The 23744-nt window shown below is 34.8% G+C and overlaps 1 protein-coding gene across 1 annotated transcript; it reads right to left on the bottom strand.

The window, feature by feature from the left end:
• Nucleotides 1–3063: 3063 nt before the first annotated feature.
• On the bottom strand, nucleotides 3064–22720 carry LOC122045941 (structural maintenance of chromosomes protein 6B-like). Its single transcript, XM_042606380.1, has 28 exons — nucleotides 22438–22720; nucleotides 22255–22360; nucleotides 20742–20875; nucleotides 20439–20494; nucleotides 19538–19624; nucleotides 18903–19223; nucleotides 17603–17722; nucleotides 16061–16195; nucleotides 14242–14318; nucleotides 14075–14150; nucleotides 11560–11634; nucleotides 11382–11486; nucleotides 11082–11251; nucleotides 10894–10996; nucleotides 9639–9751; nucleotides 9132–9336; nucleotides 8934–9065; nucleotides 8714–8828; nucleotides 8372–8457; nucleotides 8207–8302; nucleotides 5912–6048; nucleotides 5726–5828; nucleotides 4872–4951; nucleotides 4486–4564; nucleotides 4326–4383; nucleotides 3792–3889; nucleotides 3619–3713; nucleotides 3064–3426 (listed from the first exon to the last, which is right to left on the bottom strand). Exons 1-28 carry the CDS (start codon nucleotides 22592–22594, stop codon nucleotides 3369–3371), a joined length of 3177 nt encoding a protein of 1058 aa, XP_042462314.1. The 5' UTR covers nucleotides 22595–22720; the 3' UTR covers nucleotides 3064–3368.
• Between the last annotated feature and the right edge of the window lie 1024 nt (nucleotides 22721–23744).

A 23744-nucleotide genomic window follows, 5' to 3' on the forward strand; every position in this document is an offset into this window, starting at 1 on the left:
ATCATTCCTAGTCGAGTATTAACATTCAGGGACAATGTTAATGCAATAAGACTAGCATGTAGGTCAACTCGATGACTTGATCTCACAAGTCATGGATATAGAGATATCAAGTTGACACATGGGTATACATTAGAGAATGTATACTGAATGACCCGCCATGAGAAAGTATCATGGATCGTTATATGAGTGTCATATACTTTCTCATGTGGCTATTAGTATGACTACTAGTCCTTAGACCTGAAGTCACCATAGATCCCTACATAAGGAGTTATGTACTTTGGTTTCGTCAAACGTCACCCGTAACTGGGTGGACTATAAAGGCGATTACTGGGTATATAACAAATTATGCAGAGGGATGTGAGTGATGTAGATGGGATCTATCCCTCCTATATGACGGGAGAGACATCGGTATTCTTGATAGAGTGAGACCACGAAGTGCATGGTCATGCCCAAATGAGTCAATATAGGATATTGAGCTCATTTGATTTAGTGAGTCTACTTGGAGTTCAAGATTTAGATTGGTCAGAGGATGACACGGTCTATGCCTCACATTGACCAATCTAGATGTCTAGGATAGAAGGACACTTGTCATATATTGTGAGGAGTCACAATTAGTAGTCACAAGGTGATGTTGGATCTCAACATTTCTTGTAACTTGGGTAGCAATGATGTATTGCTAGATGCCGCTCATTGCTTATGTTTCTAAAGGAGTTTAGAAACATTGCCAACGTTACAAGAACCTATTGGTTCGCACACAAAGAACAAGTGGATGGAGATTAGGTTCATAGGATGAACCAATTGGATTCAAATTAGACTTATCGAGTTAGACTCAATTAGATTCAATTGTTGAATGAGTCTAATTTAGATTTGATTCATTGAGTCAATTTATATTAATGAATTAAGATTCATTAAATTAAAATTGACTTGAATCAAATGTTGAATTTAACTCAACAAGGAAGACAATTGGTCAAGTTTGACTTGACCAAGTAGAAGTTGAAACACCAAGTTTGACTTGATGTATTGCCACATCATAAGGATGACTCATCCTTGCCACATCACCTCCACCTTATGAGACATGCCACCTCATAGGGGTTACACCCTCCCCTTGGCTTTAATGTGGCCGGCCACATTAATGGGGAGGTTACAAGATGTGGTCGGCCACACATTAGTGGTGGAGGTTTTGGTTGTGTGGTATTATGGTGCATTCACTTCATTCTTCTTCATGCTTGCTTCTTCCTCCTCTCCCTCTTGCTGTTGCCGTGGGTTTTGGAAAGTGAGTAAGTGTTGAGTTTCATCCAAGAAAAGATAAGAGAGTGTGAAGGACACAAGAAGAGGATACTACTAGTTGAGTATGTGAGAGTCTTCTTGTTTTTTCTCTCTTTTCTCCCTTTTCAAATTCTATCCGAGAGCTCTAGAAAGTGCTAGCACACTTGGGGTTCTCTTCTCCATCCTTGAGTGCTAGAGAGCACTCCTTGTTCATGTGGATATCACTAGAGAAGTATCTACCTTGATACTTTGGAGATCCGACACGTACCTTGGACGAGCGGGAATTTTGCGAGGGCACGCTTCAAAGGTAAAAACTCTCAACACATAGATCTAGGAGTAGATCTAAAGTTTTTGAAACTCGTACTTGTATTTCATTCGGTTTTTCCTTGCACGGATCTACGGCTTTGGGTGATTCGAGGTTTCCGCAACGCGAAAAGCGATTTTCGTGGCCCGAAAAACCCAACAGTAAGATCATCTTAAAAAGATAATTAAGGTGACGGCTTCATCTTTGTTTCAAAAGATGCACCAAATCATGGTACAACAATATCTCCATGGATTAATACAGTTAATATCTACATGAGTGATTGCTCCTATAGATTCTGAAATCAATTATCAACGGATATAAAATATTTTGTTGGATGTTGGTACAACAGTATCTCCATGGATTAACATAGTTAGTATCTATATGAGTGATTGCTCCTATAGATTCTGAAATCAATTATCAACGGGTACAAAATATCTTGTTGGATATCTAACCTTTTCGATGTAAAGAATCGTTATGAGCTAGAATTTTTGGCGGCGGCTACTATTTGAAATGAGTTTAGAACTTGCTATGCATGTAAAGTTCAATTGAATTAGGTTTGAAAAGCAGTCCGGTGTATAAAATTTCTATCTTGTCTTGTGACAAAAAAGTGATTCGCTCGCTCTCAACGCCCTGTCAATTCTTCTCTAGGTCAACACGGAAGAGATAAATCACGGATGACTACTAACCATTAGTACAAATGACCAAGACATAGAAGAGGTTATGCTCGGTCACGCCCAGTTTCGACCCCAAGATCTCATGTGATAATACCTCATGTTTTAATCATCGCAGATAATAAAATTTCTATCATGCAGAATCTCAGGAAGGATAGAATTATATTAATTATCTTATATATAATTGAATCCATGACAATTAAATCCCTTGACAATAATTTCAGCATTGTACCAAAATTTCCTTTCAAATAAAACATATAAATGGATGAATTTTAACTATTTATTACTAGTTCTCCAAAAAGACATAATATGTTAGTCTTGCAAAAACAACAGGGGAATTTCAATTGATCCTTTCGGAATAATTAGACATACTTCCCGACCAAGTTTTATTTGTTGGAAAAAATAAAAGAAACTACTAACTATAGAGCAAAAGCTGAAGTTCTCACCATAGTGACCCTACAAGACAAGATTAGACATCCAATAAAACATTTTGTATCATTGAAAATTAATTTCAAGACCTATTAAAATAATCATCTATACAAATCTATACATATATCAACTGCGTCAATTCTTGAAAGCAACTATCACAAAGCTATTAAAGCAAAAACAGTCAAATCATCACCTTCGCCTTAGCAGCCTCTCCTCACACTCTAAATACCACAAAGCTATAAACTTAGAATACAAATTTTAAAAAATGATACACTGACTCCTAATCAAATTATTTAGGATTAAAAGTAGTAATAATTTTATATGCTAATAGTGATCAAATTGTCATATTATCAAACCACGCCCCTATATATATGTCTTTTGATAATACAACAATTAATGGTTAACAGAGTGGCTCTGATGGGTGATTTTACTAGAATAGGTAATATAAGTGAGAAATAATATACACTGCCTGCTACATCAGTGGGCCAATTGGAAATCTCCCTATACATCATGTCTGATTTGGTTAATTTAGAATTCCCTGGTCAGCAAGATGATGCTGGATCTAATCGTTTGCTCTCCAGGCAAACTGCTGCAATGTCTACGATACGACAGTCAACACACTCGATAGCATTGCACAAAAATAAACTAGAAAAACCTTGTTTTCAAGGCAAAAAATGGAAATTTCGCAATGCTGATAATTAACCACGAGGTGCTGGCATCTGCTGTTTCCTGACCCTTTCTCCAGCCTGCACCATGCTGAACCACAAAGTTGTATTAGTCCGAGCAGTAAACAAAAAATAGCAATTTTTGCAAACTCATCTCGGGTGGCTAATTTCAGACCAGATTACTTATGCTACTCATCTAAGTGAGATAATGCATCTGAAGGAACGATTCAGTCTGCCTAAATAGCTTTTATTGTAAAGATGCATCCTGAAACAAAGTTGTTACCTGATGTCATGTGGAGTGATGAATATCCACTGGGAACCTTGACTCGCAGCAAAATCTACTAGAGTTTCTAAGCTGATCTTACGACTCACCGCATCCTAGAAATACAACAGTTATCAGTGAATGCCAATAACTGATGCCCGAGCAAGAATGGAATGTGCTGGTCGACAACCCACCATGAACACATCAAACTCATCCATGGCACGAAAAGGAGATTCTGTCATTTCATGAAGAGCTAATGCAAAACAAAGCGTTGAAAAGGAACGCTCACCGCCTACAAAATATAATGTGTATCAGTTGAACCATCTTGTTTTCTTAAGAGAAGTAAATGTTTGAGTAAATCTACACTTAAAATGCCGAACAAATTAGTAAGTCAGCAACATCATTAATACAGATTTTTATAGGTAGAGATTAATTGAATGGCAGAGGGAGAGGATGAATTGGAGAACTATATGTGAGTTACTCTAAAATTCAAAAGGTACAAGAAATATTATTAGGTCACAATATCACATAAACTCACATATCGATTGCTTGTCTAATTTATTTGACAAGAACTCTATGGGGCACAGATGACTTGCTGAAGCTTTGCATAATTTAACCTAGTCAGCAATTTGTTAGGTCCTAAGGCTTGCCATAAATTTAATTTGACGAAGTGATCAAGACACAGTCTTCATAATAGTTCATAAGAAATGGGAAGAGGTGAACAAGACCTGAGAGTCCTCTAGTATCACGAATTGCATTCCCAGATGCATCTTGAGGCATTTTCACCTACAAATAAAACAAAAAAGCCAAATGCATTTCAGAAACTAAGGGATCAATTTAAAGGGAATATACTCTTTATACATGAACAAAAAAGTAACAAGCAAGTACCTCGATAGACAAGACCTTCTTTTCATAATCTACCTTGACATGCCCACTAATGCCTTTCTTCCTCAAGTGTCCATTAAACCTGAACAAAAAATCAACTTGTGTGATAGATGCTATAAAGGACCAGAGCATTTCATCATAAACGGTTGAATTCAATCCTTGCAAAATTGCATGTTATCTATGCATAATCAAGGATGTGCTATTAATGATGAAGTACCCCAATAACTCAGTGCAGTTGTTCATTTTTGCTTTTGCACCTTAAAAGTATAGAACTTGAATCTAAATGGGAAAATATATTGCAAAAAAATATCAAAAAATGTTCATTTTGCTGGTGATTAAATCAACTGAATGTAAACATGGCAATGGAAACAAAAATATAATGCACATACTGCCAAGTCAGTTGCCGTTTAAGAAGAGTTGCATTTCTTTGAAATTTGCTCAAGCGCAGATCATGTGCCTTCTGGCATGCCTAGTAAACAAAAAGGCAAAGAAAATAGAGCAAAAGACTGCCTTATTAAAGGTGTCAAAGTGCATTAGCAATAAGATAAAAAGAGCATTTGGCATCAAAAGAAATTAAATTTGAGACGAGTAATTTCAATTTATTAAACAGATGCGTAATCCTCTCAAGATCAAGAAAAGAAAGATTCTTAGAAATAGCAGTTATCATGAATTCAAATAGCACAAAGAATAAAATTATCCTATTACAAAAAGGAATATAATATAAAATTACTAGCATCAAAACAATCCAAATTATTACACTGGGGATCAGGAATTAAATAAATCAGAAGGGTGCACCAAAAGTTGAGAATCTCCGAAAGGTGAACCTGGTTTCAGAAACTAACAAAGGCACGAGCACACCTTCTCTCATACCCATTAGTCCACAAATCCCCTAAAGTCATTAAGGTGACTTAGTGAAATCATCTTGAGATTCGCAGTTGAGATTGAGCCACCAGGAAGTTGTGTACGCTATACACAGACACTTGTGCTGAAGTTACTGGGAGGCTACGTTAAGAGTTTACAGGAGGCCTAAGATTAACACTTTTTTAGAAAATCCTAATCCTACATCGGAGCTTTGATACCAAGTAGAGTAAGGAAAAACAAAAAATTGTGTGGCATTGTCCAGTATAACTATATGTATACTCATGTGAGATTAAACTCATTTGATATTTATATTTTTTAGTATAACCGAAAAAAAAAAGAGAATATTTGTAGTATGTATACAGTATACCAGACTTGAACATACATTTAACTTCTCACGGATCACTGAGTAAGTTTGGCGCTTCTTTGCAATTTTTCGCTCTTTTTTGTGATATATTGTTCTCAGATCATCAATAGATTCACTATGCCTGCAGACCAACCAATTAACCCATTAGTACTACTCTAAGATATGAGAAATTTTTTTTAATAGAAATGGTGCATCATATGAAACCTTTGGCTCTCATGCTGAAGCCTTTGTTTCAATCTGCTTAACTGAGCACTTAGTTGTTCAGGATTAGATCCACTTAAGCCCCCTAAAGCTTCAATTTCACACTCCTGACAAATAATGGAAGCCTTCTTAAAATTCTCCTGGTGATTCACAAATAAAATTAGTTCAACAACAATAGTATTAACACCTAGGATAACTCTGCAGTACAAATAATAAACAAGAAAATATCAAGTCATCAACAGTTCTAGCGATTCATTCCTATCTTCCAGTCTTGTATCTTAAATTAGAAAGAAAAAATCATTACATGAGCATATCTTCATGAGCCACCTTAGCTTCAGCTTTAGTAATTGCTTATAGCAGGCACAATAAGCCCATTCCACAATTGAAAAAAAGACAGCGTTTAAAATACTAAGTGACACTTTGACCTGAGGATAGAACGAACAGGTGAATGGATTAATTCATTGTTATTAAATCCAGACTACTAAACCAGCCAGTCCCACTGGAGGAAAAGGAATCTAAGACCTGGTCCGGTTCTATGATTGGATAGAAAGTGCAGTCGAACCATAAAAAATCAGATTCAACCAACTGGTGTGACAAAAACCAGCCTGGTTTTGTCTAGGCTATATGCTTCTGATATTAGAGGAGTAATCTTTTGCTAACTAAAATCATGATGGAAGTTGAAGCAATGCCCTTGCCCTAAACCCACCCTTCGTCTTTTGATCTCTTGCTGCACACTAGTGCCAGCCCTCATTTTCCTCCGCATCTCATTCTCTTCATCTCTTGTTCTCACTCACAATGTTGCGCGGACGAGGACACCATCAACTGCATACTTCTTAATCCATTCATCCTACACCATCAATGGATCCATTCTGGTTGTTCATCCAGCCATCTGCTGCGGTGTTTCGCCCTAAGAAATTTTAGCCTTTTGTTTTACATAAATTTGATTAATTAATTAATATTAAGGTTTTAGATGTTCTTGAAAAGAATTAATAATTCCACGGGAAGATGTAGATTCAATAACATCTCTTCATTCTGCATGTCATGGTCAAGAATTCTACCAGATGAGTATTTTTCATTTATATAAATTAATTTTAATATTTTTATTTTACTGTTTTTTAATATTAGATAGACAGTCTTCCTCCGGTTTGCCTACCAAGTAAATCTGGAGCATAACTTATGTTTTATTTCACATTTGGCAAGAGGCAAAGTTGGAGGAATTAATTCACTAGGAAATTAAAAGTCATAATTGTAAGCCACTGGACCGCAACATTTAGCTGTTCATCTAACGAAATTAAGGTTTTCCCAATTTTCATCCTTTAATTTTTCTCTCATTCATATATTCATTTGATATTATGAAAATTAACATCTATGTAATTGTTAAGTTTTTTTCCAATATAATTATTAGTCATGGCAACCACATTGACATCATCGACAACATCATCATCCCCTTCTGAACTGGAGAAAAGTGCAACTAGAGGAAAATTTGACATTGCAAGAGGGCATTAGAAGCAAAATTACACATCCTTAATTTTTATTAATATTTCATGTTCAAAAAATTAGATTTATATTTATAATCTATACCAGATTTCTATTTCTTAGTTAGTTTGTCAAGGTCAGTTCTTGGCTCAATATACAAAAAAAAAAAGGGGCAGCCTGGTGCACGAAGCTCCCGCCATGCGGGATCCCGAGGAAGGATCCATTGTACGCAGCCTTACCCTACATTTTGCAAGAGGCTATTTCCAGGATTTGAACCCGTGACCTTTTGGTCACATGACAACAACTTTACTGTTGCGCCAAGGCTCCCCTTCTTCTTGGCTCAATATTCAATTCTACCAATTGACCCACTACTTCAAACAGTGAACCAATGACTTGGAGCTTTTCCAATTTGATTTCCAATTCATTGTAACGTTATGATTCTTTAACCCCTATACATAACCGTTTAATCAACTCAGCATGTGATATATTTCTTGATAAATTCTCACAATCAATTTTCCCCTTAACAGAACTACAAAATTAATACTAACTGATAGGTTGCCATTTTACAAAACTAAACCATAAAACTAAACTTGATGATCAAGTAAAAAAGAACAGTAGAAGATTTTTGAGATTCAAGCTTGAGCATGGTGAGATGTGGAATGGATCTTTATCTTTAAGCTGTTAAAAATAATAGACTCATAAAAGCGGATTAAATACCAATATACTTAAATGCTAATCAGTTCACTCATATATTGTAAACAGCATCATGGGCAATTTAGTGAAGAGCAATTTAAACACCACAATTATGATGAAGAAAATAACCTGCCGCTTGTGTTGAAGATGTTCATGTTCTGCCTCTGCTTCTTTAATATCAGGTAGCACTTTCTTATGCATGACCCCTTCATAATGAACTTTCTCCTGAGGTAAGAATATCAGTAAATGCTTAGTATTTTTTTTGTTAAGCAACTCGAGATAAAGAGAGCATACAGTTTCCGCAGACTGAAGCTGTTCTTCTCTGAGCAACAGTTCATGCTCTGCTTTTTCAATGGCATCAATATCTTCTTTCGTTGAATCTGAAAAATACATTGGGAAAATGCATTCAACAAACAAAAACAAAGCATGAAGAATATTGATTTCCTTTATTAAAAAAAGTCAACAGTGGTAGAAAAAATTAATCAAATATGTTACATATTTCAGTGTAAAAATAGAAACCATATATATTAATATTATGCATCTTATTTAGATCACTTTGCAATGCATGTCGGTGCCTCCTATTCAAGGAACACGAGATCAAAGGGATTGGCAGTTGAAGAGTATTATTTTGCATACCGCACCACTCCTTTAAGGAAATTTTGAGTTTATTGACTTTTTCATCTGAAGTGGCTATCTTAACTTGGATTTTCTCTAGTAACATTTCCTTCCTTTGTGTGCTGTCTTCCAGTTGCTAAGAGAAAAGAAAAATAAAATAAAAGTAGGATTCGTCAAGTGGGAACAGCAATATAACCAGAGAACTATTTCTCCACTGGTAAAATACTAACTTGAAACTTACTGAAATTTCACTTGTAAACTCTTCGGCGTTGGGTTCGGATGAAGCATTCTGCTCAGCAGCATAAGCATCCTTCATTGCACTCAATGCTATTTGCTTAGAAGTCAATTTCCTTTCTTCACTTACCCGTAATTTCTGTGCACACAAACTGAATCTGTATGAGCAAGCTTAACATTGTGAAATTGAGAAAGAGATATTTACCTTCGCAATATGCAATTTGTTTTCAAGATCACGGAGTCCTTCCTCAGAAAGCCTTTTCTTGCCTTTGCACTCTCCAACATATTCTTTGATCTTAGAAACTTCATTCTGAAAAGAATATATTTGATCATCGACCCCGCTGCATAGGCGACCAGTCATACCCCTTCTGTATGGAGGAAGTGTAGTCTGGACAGAACCTCTGTAGAACCTATTTACCAAGGAAAAAACAAGTGCCATAACACTCTACACTATAATTAGGAGAAAACCATCTTAACAATGCAAATATTAATGACAATTTGACTATTATAATCGCCAATATTTGCAGAACAAGTAGTTCCAAGATGTTTAGTTGGTATTATACAAATTTATATGTACAATTTCACCAGAACTAGGAGAAATATGAAACTCCATATATAGTACTAATTTTCCGAAGTTGTTTACAGCATAAAGCATTAAAGCACATAAAAGTAACAATTTAAGACTTAAATGTCTCAATCAATATAAACTTACATCCTATAACCATCCGAAGTGTATACTTCTTTCAAATTTGGGATTCTCTGTTCAAACGCAACAGATTTTCCAACTTCATAATCTTGCACAAGAACTTGCCTCTCCGCACCACCCTGCATCCAGGAGACAAAGTGATCAGATGGTAGCAGAATAAATTTTCAGACACATGCAAAAGTAAAACTGTGAATGACCATTGCAAAACATATTTGAAATTACCAAGGTCAATTTGCTTGCAAAGCAATCAAAGGAAAGAAATACGGATACATTAATACAAGTTGATGTGTTTATTGGTGAATTGTTGTGAATTAATTGGAATTTGATAGTTGTAGTTATCATTCAAATATTGTGAATATTGAACGAATGGAAAACAATGTCACATCAAGCCATGTTTGTCTCTACTATTACTGATCGACTACAGGAAAACACAAGAGAATGAACCAGCTATGTACAGATCATAAACACAAAATCCAATTCAACCAGTGTCATTCTGAATGTGTCCACCATCACAAATCAAAACAATATAAGTTAAGGTGAATCTAGAAAATGTTTCCCTGAAGGTATCAGATAAGAAAACCATAAAACAACCAAACCAGGAGAACAAAGATGTCTAAGCTAACTCGAGAAGAACTCTTTCAAGCCAGTTTGTCTTCCTGATTGTTATCGGTACCTGTGGAATTTGTTTCAAATAAGATTAGAGGATGAGGTACATTAATGTTTTAACGCATTAGTATCTACAGGGTCCTTCCTGCGTAATTGGACCAGAACATTTACACTTATATGAAAAAATGCATACTTAAAATATTCAGTTTCATTTCATAAATATTGTCAGACCTTAAGCACACATAGTATACCTGAAGCATCAAAGTGACATTGAACTATTATCATTCAATACTCCCACCAGATACATGCATAGTAATTCAGAGGTTGTCCTCAACATATAAAGTAGTTTACAAACAGATACAGAAGTTTTTTCACAATAAACAATTTCACTTATTTACAGCAGTTTTCAGCAGTTTGATATTGACAAACTGCAGTTTGATATTGACCATCCAACACAGTGTGTCTTAATAAAAGAAATCTTCTCTAAAATAACTTGAGAATTCTATTCAGAAAATAAACTGTGAAACATGGCCAAATGCAGTAAAATAATTTATTTAAATCAAACTTCATGTGACAATAGTGAAGGCTCTAAAGTCCAGAAAGAATATTGCACATAATCGAAACACTATATCTAAAATCCTAATGTTTTACTAACCATATCTACCAGCACATTGAACACAATAGGATTTTCAATTTGCAGAAGCGATAGAGTAGTAGGATGATGTGTTCGAGGAAGCTTGTCCTTTGGGATATGCAGCCTGCATATAATAACCAAATGGGAAAAATTCCTAGCATAATGAAGCTGACAGTAAATGAAATATACATAAAAGAAGAAAGAGATACCTTGGTACTGAAAAATCATAAATGATAATCTGTATATTCCTGTAGTTTGCTTCTCGAGAACAATCTCGTAAAAGAAGTGAATCTTTATGATTGGTGACAATAAAAGCATCTAACAACTTCCCAATCGCAGAGTCAACTGCTAAGGCCCATACATCACTGTTTTCCAACTTCTGTTTTATAAAATCCATGAAGATTCAATTTTAATTTTAAGTTATTTACATATTGGATCAAGAAAATATGAACAAATACATTCACTAAAATAAGGCACTAAAAACACAAGAACAATAGACTTTCACATACAACGTGCGCTCCAATTGGACCAATAGGAGAGCTTTTGAATTTTGTATGATGCCTTTCAATAGATTGTAAAAGGCTTAGAACCCTTTCCCCACCAAATGCCGTTACCTGAAAACATGGAATGATTAATCAACCAACAAAGACAAATAATCAATCAGTGTTAATGATAGATATGTAATACCTTGTTTCTTTGCCGTTGTTGAAGTTCACGTATTTGTGAATACAACTCCCTACATCGTCTTTCATTTTCCTCAATCTGCAGACAACAAGTGAATTAAGATAAACCTAGAAATGAATGCTCAATGCAAGAAGGTAAAACAAGAAAGAAATCTCTTGGATTGGTCTGGACAAAGTGAAAGAATGAGAAAATTGAGTTTAAGTGCTAACAACTATATAGAGGTTAATTGTGACAATGTATGTACGTATGTATGTGTGTATATATATATATATATATATATATATATATATAGATAATGCCAATCTACTGACCAGTGGATAACATCCAGACACAAGCAATTACTACCACATGGTACCAGGGGCTAATCTTGTGCATAATAAGGTGTTCTGATAAAAATGTCAAGTAGAATGGTTGAACCATCATTGGAACTCACATAACAGCAGTGAGGGAAGATTTTGTGCTATTTGGATTTTAAAACTTGACAGAGTTGGTAGTTTTTACAATAATCTTTGATAGACTTTTATTTCCTCAAAAACGGTCCAGACATACCTACTATTCATAAAATCCAGTTCATAAGTAAAGAAGATATTGTAATTGTTGGTGCAATTGTCCCTGGATCAAAATTGTTGACCAGTTTGACTTAAACTTGAGTTTTGATGTTTGATAATATATGGAGATTGCAGGTGCAATTGTTCATTTGGGAGATTGTTGGTGTAATTCTCCACTGGTCAAAGGTTAACTAGTTTGATATGAGAGAGTAGTCAAGTAGGTCAAGGTTGACTGGATACTTGACTGGAAAAGTCCTAACTGGATGTTAGGCAAAGGCAAGACCAACAGGATGGTTGGCAGAAGAAGAAAAATTAAGTGGGTCATGAAGGACCGAACACTTGGTGTGAGAAGTCCTAGTAAGTGAAATCGGGCAATAAAGAAAGTCCTGGCGAGTGTAGATGGAAAGTCCTGGTAAGTGAAGCAAAGCAATCGAAAAATCTTAGTGAGTGAAGCCAAGTAATTGAAAAGTCCTAGTGAGTGAAGCTAGGTAATGAGAAAAACATGGTGAGTGAAGTCAGGTGGAAAAATCCTAGTGAGTGAACCTAGGTGGAGAAAAGTCACGGTGAGTGAAGTCCGATATTGGAAAATCCTGGTGAGTGAAGCCAGGTGAGTGAAGCTAGATAGGAAAAAGTCTTGATGAATGAAGCCAAGCATTAGGAAATCTAGATGGGTCAAAGGTTGACCAGACATCTGATGTTTGGAAGTCCAAGTGGATCATGAAGGACCGGACACTTGGCACGAGAAGAAAAGTCTAGGTGGGTCAAAGGTTGACTGGACACCTAATATTTAAAAGTCCAAGTGGGTTATATAGCACTAGACACTTAGCATGAGGAGAAAAGTCCAAGTGGGTCAAAGGATTAACCGAACACTTTATGGAGAAGTCCCAGCAAGTCACGATTGACCAGAGATTGGGGAAGGGAACACTAGACTTGGATTAAGCAAGTTAAGGTTGAGCAATCGATTGGGGCATTAATCGATTAGGAGGTTCTTGCGAAAACATAAAAAGGGCCCGAATCGATTGGGTTAAGCTTAATCGATTGGACCAATCGATTAGCGCCAGGAGATTCACGAAGAGGAATTCGCAAAAAACAGGATTGAATCGATTGGCCCAATTGATTTAGCCACTCCTAATCGATTGGGGTGCTTTATCGCAAGAACAAGCAATCAATTGAGGCAATCAATTAAGAAGGCTTAATTGATTGGGCCAATCGATTAAGGCCTTTTTGCAAATGAACAGAGAGTTGCGAAATCGATTGGGTAATCGATTAAGGATCTCTGAATCGATTAGGATGGATCACCAATCAATTAGGTTTAAAAAAAAAGGGTCGTTCTCCATGTGTTGGACGGTCGAATGATGTGGCAATCGATTAGAAGTAAGCCTAATCGATTGGGAGGCGTCAAAGAACCCTAGAATAGGATTTTCGTGGACTTTTTCGAAGTAACTCTCACTCACAGTTTCTCAACTACACATGGCAAGTTCTTGGAGACTTAGAGTGAAGTGCTGGTGCATTTCCAAGTTGATTAAGAGATGGTTTCAAGCAAGAAGAGTTCCAACAGTCATGTACAATAGTAAACTTTTTAGGTTGTCTTTCACATTTAAACATGAATGTAGTTATATTAGATTGTCTATACAAGAGTATACACACAAGAAAAGTTGCATCTATAGCAATATACCAAATGAACAAAAAGATGATAAAAATTCATAGAGGACTGAACATACAATCAAACATATAAAAGGCAAAGTAAATTTGTCTTGAAGATTGATAATTTGTTATATAAGCAATCAAAAGACACGACCATAAGCAAAATGCACAGGCTTGATTAGAATTACAATGCATATTTAGCAAGGAAGACGAATATAACTTGAATCATTTAACTCCAACCTGATGAATCCAGTGACTAATAGGGGGAAAAAAAAGGGCTAGAAACTATGAAGCAAAGAAATAGAGGATCTTCAGAAAAAGCATACTTCTTTAGAGATCTCAGTAACAGCATTTCTAGCAACTGACAACCTTTCTGCTGCAGCGGATTCTTCCTCCTGCACCCTGACATGGACAACTTACAAATTAAAACAAATATATATATATAGAAATTGTTAGTCCAAATGTCAGGAAGAAACTTATCAGAAGTTTAAACCTTGTAAAATTGTCATGAGCCATATTAACTTCATTTTGCAGTTTCTCAATTTGCTCCTCAATCTTGGATGCTTCGGCCTTGCAATGAAAAACATATTAGGTGCACATTTTATATTCATGCAATTACCAAGCTAGGAAGAGCAATGACATTTTAATGAATAACTCCACGACTCCTAAACTAGAAACAAGCACATCATGCTTTCATCTTTAACATATCTTTGTCTGAAACCTTTTTCATATTGGCATTATTATAAATAGTTAAATAAGTTAATATTATTTTGATTAATAGACACAATCAAATTCAATTGAGGCATTAATTATTTCAAATTAGTGCTATATTGGACTCAATCTACTTCTATTAGAGTCTAATTAGCTATAGAAAGTTGAGTTTGGGTGTGGGTTCAGATTGGAGAACTAGATCATAGTTGGACCAAAGCTAGCTTCAATTGAATTTGGCTCATTATGAATTAATCAAGATCATTTAGTAGTTTAATTTTATCAATATCAAAGGAATTGGGGATATGGATCTCATTCCATTAACATCCTTCATCTTCAATTCTCCCTTTGTGCAAGACCTTCCTCTTTGCATGTGTTGCAATGGTATCATTAGTGATGTCAACAGCAGATACTCAAAGATCGGATTTCTCAGGATGAGTTTGAGAATGATTCCTTCAGTAGTTATCCTGTAAAACAGTTTGTCAACATTGGGCTGCAACAACTAAAGGAGCCATAATATGTTGTTTGCTTGACATATCCAAAATTGAAATTCGATGGATTTGTTGTGTCTTTAACAATGGACTATATCAATCTTCCATATCAAGAAGATCTTTAATTGCCTTGTTTGAACCGACATTTCATCAGATTAAGTTTTCATCCTTGGTTGTGATTGATAATATGAATCAGATTCATTACATAGATGTGTTTGGTAAAGTGGATATGTGATCTATCGAAAGGTAACTTAGTTTACCAATTATAGCAGTTTCAACTGCTTGATCAACTAGGCAAAAGAGCCATTTAGGTATTCTCCAGTCAAGGACTCAAACTTGGAAGCCTTGGAAATGCCCATTCAAGTCAAGTCACATTACAATATATTGACATACAAATTTCATACAAACAAAAAGGCCCATACTCAAGAATACATTCAGTCCATTTTATCAATAAAACATGAGAGTGTCACCTTGAGTATGATAGAAGCATCCAAAGAAGCGCATATCATGAAGACCAAAACTGAAGGAGAAAAGAATGGCAACAATACTAAACACACAGGACACAAATGCATAGATCCACATGAAACAAAGACTCACAGAGGGAGGGAAGAAAAGGAATTTCAGTTACAAAGGACAAATAGGAAAGTTAATTTTATTGTATATATACCCATCAATTTCTGATGGCATGATCAGGAAAGCAACAAAATCTCTGTCCTATAAATGATGGAGATATTTTTGAAGGAACAATAAACATTGAGCGGGATTGCAATTCAAATATAGGTTAAGAGCATTGTTAGACATAGTGTAACTTTCCACTAGAATAAAACACTATGTATTTCTGAAAAAGTGCTAAATGATGTAGCATACCAGTGTATCTTCATATTTGTGTGCTATTAGTAGTTAATTTCCTAGAAGTATGAATAGTGTGGCAATACATGTGCACTACAAATTCTTGTATGCAACTATGCAACCAAAAGAGCAAGAAGAATACACTTAATCTAGCTTTCAGAATCATACCATGAAAGAAAATGCAGCACAATATTCACACAATATACAATCCTAAAATTAGCAAAAGCACACATGTATATGTACAACAGAACCTAGAAAGCAAACCTGTGAATTTCTAGAGTACTGCTCCTGTATATCATGAATTTGTTGCTCAAGCAACTTCTTTCGAGCTGTCAATTTCCTAGCTATGTTTGTTTCACGAGAATGCTCCTCCTCAAGCTCAAGCCTCTCTTTTGTAGCCTAAGATAGCAAAACCAAATAGTTAAAGACTACAGTCAGCTAATAAAAAATTTGCACAAAGCTACATTTCCTTGTTTCGACAGACCCAATTCATAAACCAGCAATATATTAAAGTAGGATAAAGGAAACCATGAAGGACCCATCAATATGGAATAGTTACCTCAAACAATAAAGCAAAGTAGGTAAGCTGGATAAGCCATAAACAACTAGAGAAGGTTTCTACTTAACAACATAAATGTAGACAACAAGTCCAATAAGAATGCTTAGCAACATAATTACCACAAGCCCATTTCTGCAAAACTAAGGGAGCATTTGGTTTGTATTTTCCATGTTTTCTATTTTCATTTTCCAAGAAAATGGAAAATGCGTTTGGTTTGCATTTTCCAAGTTCGTTTTCTAGAAAAAGAGAGAGCATTTTCTAAGAAAACGGAAAATGTGGAAAAATCATTTTCCAAAAAAACTGGAAAATGCAGTTTTCTGAAAATGAAAATGAAAATGCAAACAAACCAAACACTCCCTAAGTTTCCTTGCTTGTTTATGGCTCACCACACTCATAAACGTGCACAATATTATAGAGCTAAAACCCAAGAGAAACTCACGAATATAACCATTGTTGCCTAAGACAGCAATGCATATATGAGATCAGTAAACCATAACAATTTAGGAAATAGGTTTTTATTTTTTTTTTCTATCAATAGAAATGACAATTGCAATTTAGAATGCCAACATTATATGATAGCAGTAAATAACCAAAGACATATCCAAGTTAAATTACTCAAAACTACATGTTAACAGTGGTAGAAGTTACAAAAACTACTTTAATCTTCCTCAGCTAAGCTTTTGGCATACTTACAGATTTAAAACACAACATAGACTCTAAATTCAAGACATTCTAATAAGGTGGAATAATTAGAGGAATATGCAAACATGGTATTGGGCAAAAACTTGTGACCACTTCAGAAATTCAGAACTGGACAAAAAAATTTAAACAGACAGGAGAATAATTATCCTAAAGGCAAACTTCAAAGCCCACAATCTAGATAAAGAGACCAGATATAAAAGAGTGAAAAGGATTCTACCGAACTAATTCAAAAAATAATAAAAATGTGTGCATTGGATTTATAGAGGAATGGAAGGGATTACTGCAACTGTATGCTGCAGTAAGCTTTTGACAGTAACCCTCCATAGACCCTCTTTCGACAAAATTCCTATGCAAAAATTAAGATAAAAACTTTGATACTCTTGCATAAGAAGAAGAATTGCACAGAAAGTTCAAGAACCACCCATAGGGCATAAATCCCACAGCCAGCCACCAGAGCAAGAAAGAGAAAAAGAGAGATACATGGCCCAGCTCACAACTCCCCAAGAAAAAAATATACTACAACTCAGTAGAAAATAGCCTCTTACCTCTGACAGACTCTGCTGCAAATTTTCTTTCATTCTTCTTGCTTCAGAAGTCTTTTCCATCAAGTGTGCAATTTTAGCTTTTTGAGTTGTAAGCAATTCCTTTATATCATCGACAATAGTCTAACAAGAAGCGACAAACAATAAGATCACAAAAAATAAATAATCCTTCAAAGAAAAAATATCATAACCAAAATAAAAGTTTATCAGAATTAATGCCATGCACTAAAAGTTAGCAATGTATTCTGACTAGTTAAAATGGAAAGATATAAATAGAACCAAAACTTGATCGTCTCATTTCAACAAGCTGAATTTAGCAACATCAACTTCAAATATTATCATCTAAGACAGTCATGTTTTTCATAATTGTGATCATAAACAGATAATCAGAGAGAAAATTAGAGGTATTAATTGATTACAGCATGAACCTACCTTTCCCTATGTTAAAATTTTCGTTTTCTAATTACTTCTTCCTTGTTCTTCTCCAAGCTTTTCCATACAATTATTAGATTCTCATCAAATTCACCTTTTAGTTTGATAAACAACCAACTCATGTTTTTGATATCTATTAAGTCAAGTCCTTACATAATACTAATACAATTATAGGATGAACCAACTTGGTATTGCATAAATGCTGAAAAAAATATTAAATAGAACAATTATTAAACTTAGAGCTCGCCGATGCAGTCTGTAGAGTCAAATGTAACTAAAGTTTGCTGACACTGGACCAGCTGGGCCTCCATGCACATCACCCCGACATGTGGATATAGTATGGAAGCAGTACAGAAACAGACAGAAACTGACTAGCATTTGTACCACAACCCTAGTATTTAAATCAGAATCCTATGGCAATTAGAATTTTTCAGGGATTTACATGTGAAAAGATAACACTAAAAGGAGACTGCAAGAAACTTTAGGCAACATTACAAATCATCCATAAGGTATTGTATTTGAGTAACAACTCATTGAACTTGAACCAAAAACATATGAGAGCGTTTTATCAGCATAGCAATGTGCTTTAAGGATAAAATACTGGCATAAAGAAGCTATAAACTAACAGAATTATCTGAATATAGAGATATTTAGGACAAAGGTTTTATTTCAATAGTGCATATATACTAAGTTACAACAGGCAAAGGTAAAAAAACAACCCTTTCATCTTAACCAGTAATATAGCGAGGATCAGATAAACTTATTATTCAATAAAGTATCAGATACGATATTTGTTCCAGATGATTTAAGGAAAACCAAACTAATGTATAAGCATGAGGTAAAAGTTAACCCCCAGTGTGTGTGATCTTACTGTATATTTGTCAATTCTGGCTTGACATGTAGGGATTCTGTCTTTGAGAATTTTAATTTTTTCACTTTGTTCCTGAATTTCTCTGTCAACATCATACACCCATGACCATGCCAATTTCTTTTTCAAAAGTTGTAATTCTTGAGCAATTTCCTCCACATGCTCCATGCTCTTAATCTTGTTACGCAGCTCATCAAGTTCCTTAACTATGGGCCTTATTGATGACTCAAGTTCATCGACAATTGCATTAGCAGCAGTAAGCTCAGTCCTGATATTTTGTAGAAGCTCGCTAACTTGCTGAAGAAGTGTAGCTTTAAAGAAGAACTACGAGCATATAACGTTTCAGGTTAAGAGATCATAGAAAGTATTGTTTATGTGCTATAACACTATAATGCTAAATATTGAAAGAAAATTCAACTTCTTCCCATGAGAAGCAATATAACATCTTTTAAACTCAGCTCTTAGGGTCCATTTACATGGATGGAAAGTCAAGAGGGAGAGAAATGCACAAAAAAAACTGCATATGAACCTCCTTCATCTATGTAAATTTTTTGTCACTTTTCCTCCTCTCCCTCATATCCTCCATCCAAGTAGGCCCTTAATGTAGAGCAGGAACAAACGTTCAGTAGAATGCCCACCTTAAACTTGTCCTTATCATTCCCAGAATGCAAAAATTCTCTGCTTTTGTCCTGACTCATTATAACACATGGATTTTCAACATCAATCTGCAAGAATTGTAAGCAAAACATATCAATAGCTATAATACAATAACCTTCATTAAGAAATTTAATCAATGAAATTTTGGACATATCAACAAAGTAGACAATGATCAAAGGTCTTGAATGAATACTACAAGATGCAGCATATAAAATCCCTTCACACAAAAACAAGTTTCAACATTGGTTAGTGAGTAGCAAAATCAAAGGCCATATACAGTCTTTCGCAACATTAGTTAAAATATTGTACCGTGTTCACTTAAGATATTGTACTATGCTAGGTGTAGCATGCTTCACTATTTCACTGTACATATCCAGAAATAAAGGCTATGAAAAATTCATAGAAGGGCAAGAAATATGGATATTCAAGGTAATACTTTATTATTTTTTAGGGTATAGCCCATAGAGAAGTGATAGCAAGTTAAAACAAGTTCAATTACCCAAGATGTACAGTCATTCAGGATCAATGTTTATATATGTGGACAACTGCAAATAATATGAAGACAAGTAGAAAATACACACATATATGTATATATTGGAATGCACTTAATTACAGAATCTCCAAAATGCCCTCCAAATTTTAACCTCCGCATTGCTTAAAAAAATTTAGACTTGAGATGCCAGATGGATTAGGAGCGCATAATCTCTTCATTTTCATTATTTTGACTGCACCCTATCTCATCCCATCAAACTATGTACCACTCCATGAGTACATACAAAATAATCCCACATAGAGAGCCAATTCAGGAAAATTAAACTGCCTAAAACCAGCAGCAATAGTTGCAATAACACAGAATGAACCAAATGAGAATTTAGAGCTCACATTGAAGTGCTCCACTAGCTCACGTAGCTCATCTTTCCGATTAGAAACCCTCTTTCCTATATGAAACCAGAAAACTAAAAGATGAATAAAGCCAGCAAAATGGACGGCAAGTGATCATCCCTTAATTTTAACACCATTACTAATACTAGGGGAAACAACAATAATTTGATAGCTTTTTACAGTTTAATTTCTCAGTGATTTTATACATATACAAAGAAATAAATGGTGAAGTCAAAAATTACCAACTTTGATGATTGTATTGTGTTTTATAGCAAAGATAACATAAGACTAAAAATTATTTACCATGTTGATCCTTCAAGGTTATTGAACTTGAAGACTCAGTTATCCTTCGTTCTATCATAATGATGCTGCCAAAGCTTTCAGGCTTGAAAGCTTCTGCTCCGCGGTTTTTGATTTCAACAAGAACAGAAGCATAACTGCATAAATATAAAAAGGTAAATCAACACTCTGCTATAAAACAGTGTTTATTATCAGTGTTTGAAGAATCTTATATAACCAAAACAATTGGCATAAGGATAAATATTGTGAACACCAAATCAATAAAAATGATATTCAGCTGTCTAACAAAAAAAAAGATGAATGTTTGCTCAAAATTTAAAGCTAAATAATAAGTATCCAAGGCAAAACACAATTAAAATATGCATCAATTCCATAAAGTGCAAACTAAAATACTTATAAGCATCAAGCATTTCACTCCAAAGTATAATAAATAATTAAATATAGAAGTGAAAACACTAACTTTACAAGCATGCCGCAGTTAAATATAAAATTCCACTCCAAAGAATTAACAGCTACCATGAAAATGTAATGATAAAATAGATTCTATGCATTTGTCTAATTGAGTTTTCCAATGAACACATCAACAAAGTCGGATGTGGGGTAGAGGGGAGGAGAGTGGAGGATTTTACCAGAATGGCATTTTTAAAGTGGATAACATGCATGGGAAGAGAGAACCCTAGGATTGGAGGGAGTAAAAATTAAAGTTGAGATGTAAAGACAAAAGGGAGAAGGCAATACAAAGCTTAAATTCATAGAATCAATAATATGATCATCATAAAGTTATGATTAGGAACATGAATGTAAGTATGCCACATGTTCTCACATTTCCAAGTGTCAAAACATTAATGCCTACAAAGTTAAAACTATGTAACAAGAGCATCTTGAAATGTATAAGCACCAATATTCAGACAACATCATTAAATTATCAAACGGTGGTAAATATAAGTTTACAGGAAACAATACAAAATAAATTGATCTAGCATTGTCTTTCATTTGTAATTTGCGTGGTGTTTCAACAATAGTAGTTTAGAATTCGAGACTTTCTCATGGAAAAACCAATAGGCAAATATCACAAGTCCCCAAATATGTGGCAATTGGATAAAGTATGAAAAAATCATGAATGTGCAATTTATAATTTATCTGAGAAATTATAGAGAAAACTAATGTTTAAGCGATTTGAGAGTGATATTGTTTGGAGAGTAGAAAGACTATCTCCATAGAAAAGTACGAACTGTAATTTCATGAAAGAAAATGTCGGTTACCAATTCCAACCATGCCTTAGCACACTAAACGACCAAAAAGTACATTCTCCTCCACGAATGTCTTGGAGATAATGCATACTATTGACTGATAAAGAGTATCAATACTGTAAAATATCCAAAGAGACTAGCAACTTAGCGAGCTAAGCATGAGTAAAATTAAAAGGAGAGAAAAAGCATTCCAGTCATACACCTGCAATCGACAATACAAAAAAAAAGGGAAGAAAAGTTGAAAATGAAGGGAAAATGGGAGATACCTGCATCCCGTCTTTATGAAATCTTTCAGGCTGGAAGCCCTCTGAGTACCCCTCGCTCGAGACCCAAAAGCGACGCAAAGCGCCGTAAGTATCGCACTTTTCCCGCCTGCACAATACATCTCAAATCGCAAGCAGGAATCCAAAAAAAAAAAAAAGATTAAAACAAGCTGGAATCGCGCATACTCCCATTTTGGCCGGTGATGAAGTTAACCCAGTCACCGAACTCGATCTCAAGGCTGCTGTGGCACATGAAGTTCTCCAGGCGGATCCTTGAGATGATCCCGGCGCCGGATCTCGCGGGATTCCCTCGCGCCTCCGCGAAAACCCTAGAATCTGACATCCCTCCCTCAGTTGACTCACCCTGCCAGAGGGGAGGAGAGGGACGAATATGCGAGAGGAATGCGGGAGAGAGGCGGAGACAGCGCGCGAACAGCCTAGTGGAAAAATATCCAGATCGACGCAGAGGCGGTCCAAACCGGTCGACTTGGCCCGATCGGCTTATTAAGGTTTCACGTGAGGCTGAGTCCGGCCCATGGTATGTAGATTTTTGTGTCCGGTCTGATCAGAGCAGACCCGATCCAACTATGTTTTTTTCGATATTTTACTAAACTTATTACTCATTTTTAATTAATCTTCATAATTTCAAAAGCACTTAATTACATTCCTGTTATATCTCATTTTTTTTCCAGTTCAAATTTTTTCTTTATGTATTTAAATATTCTTCAACTTATCTTACTATTTTATTAAAAATCTCTCCCCTTTACTAATTGGTGAAGCCTAAAATATATTTATGTTAATGCTCTTTTTTCTATTTACATTAAAAATAATTCTAAATTTTATTAGTAATTTCACAAGCGAAACAATAAGTGATCTAGAGTTCGAGACTCAGCTACAGCGTATTATTATAAATTTTTCTTATCATTAATTTTCTCTGATTGTTTTATATAAAAAATATTGTTCTCTTTAGTCTCATATCTTAGAATTGACAACACTATGATCAAAGAAACTTCTATAAATATTTTAAGCCTACGATGTTAAAAAATATACTTTTCTTTATTTTTTTTTAGTAAGACAAGTATAATATTAAATTAAAATAATTTTTTACATAGCGAAGTCCGTTATAGTGAATAATTAATTTTTAGTTTATAAGGGTGACACTAGAAAATCCAAACAATTCGAATTTTCAAAGACCCAAATAATTTATATATTATTATATTACACACGCAACGCGTGTGCACGATCACACTAGTTAAAAAAAATTGATGGATAGATTTAAAGAATTTCAAATCATTTTAAATAAAAATTAATATACTTTTGTAAATCTTTTAAATATTTATGTTGTTAGATTAAATTCATTCGACAATATAAATTAATAATAGTAAATTTTAAATGGTAGAATAAAAATTTTATCAGAGAAATATAATGGAAATATGATATGTGTATGATCCAATGATGAGGAGGGGCTCGCTCAGTAAAGAGGTCAATGATAC

This window comes from Zingiber officinale, chromosome 2B, assembly GCF_018446385.1.
Source record: "Zingiber officinale cultivar Zhangliang chromosome 2B, Zo_v1.1, whole genome shotgun sequence".
In the NCBI taxonomy this organism is placed as follows: domain Eukaryota; kingdom Viridiplantae; phylum Streptophyta; class Magnoliopsida; order Zingiberales; family Zingiberaceae; genus Zingiber; species Zingiber officinale.

What these genes read in the sequence shown, in the direction of transcription:
- LOC122045941 (XM_042606380.1), bottom strand. Translation starts at nt 22,594, where the DNA reads ATGTCAGATTCTAGGGTTTTCGCGGAGGCGCGAGGGAATCCCGCGAGA. An exon ending in TTCATAAAGACGGGATGCAG is followed by an intron (nt 20,876 to 22,254) that starts GTATCTCCCATT and finishes ATATTTATGCAG; the next exon opens with TTATGCTTCTGTTCTTGTTG. An exon ending in GCTCATGACAATTTTACAAG is followed by an intron (nt 14,151 to 14,241) that starts GTTTAAACTTCT and finishes TGTCCATGTCAG; the next exon opens with GGTGCAGGAGGAAGAATCCG.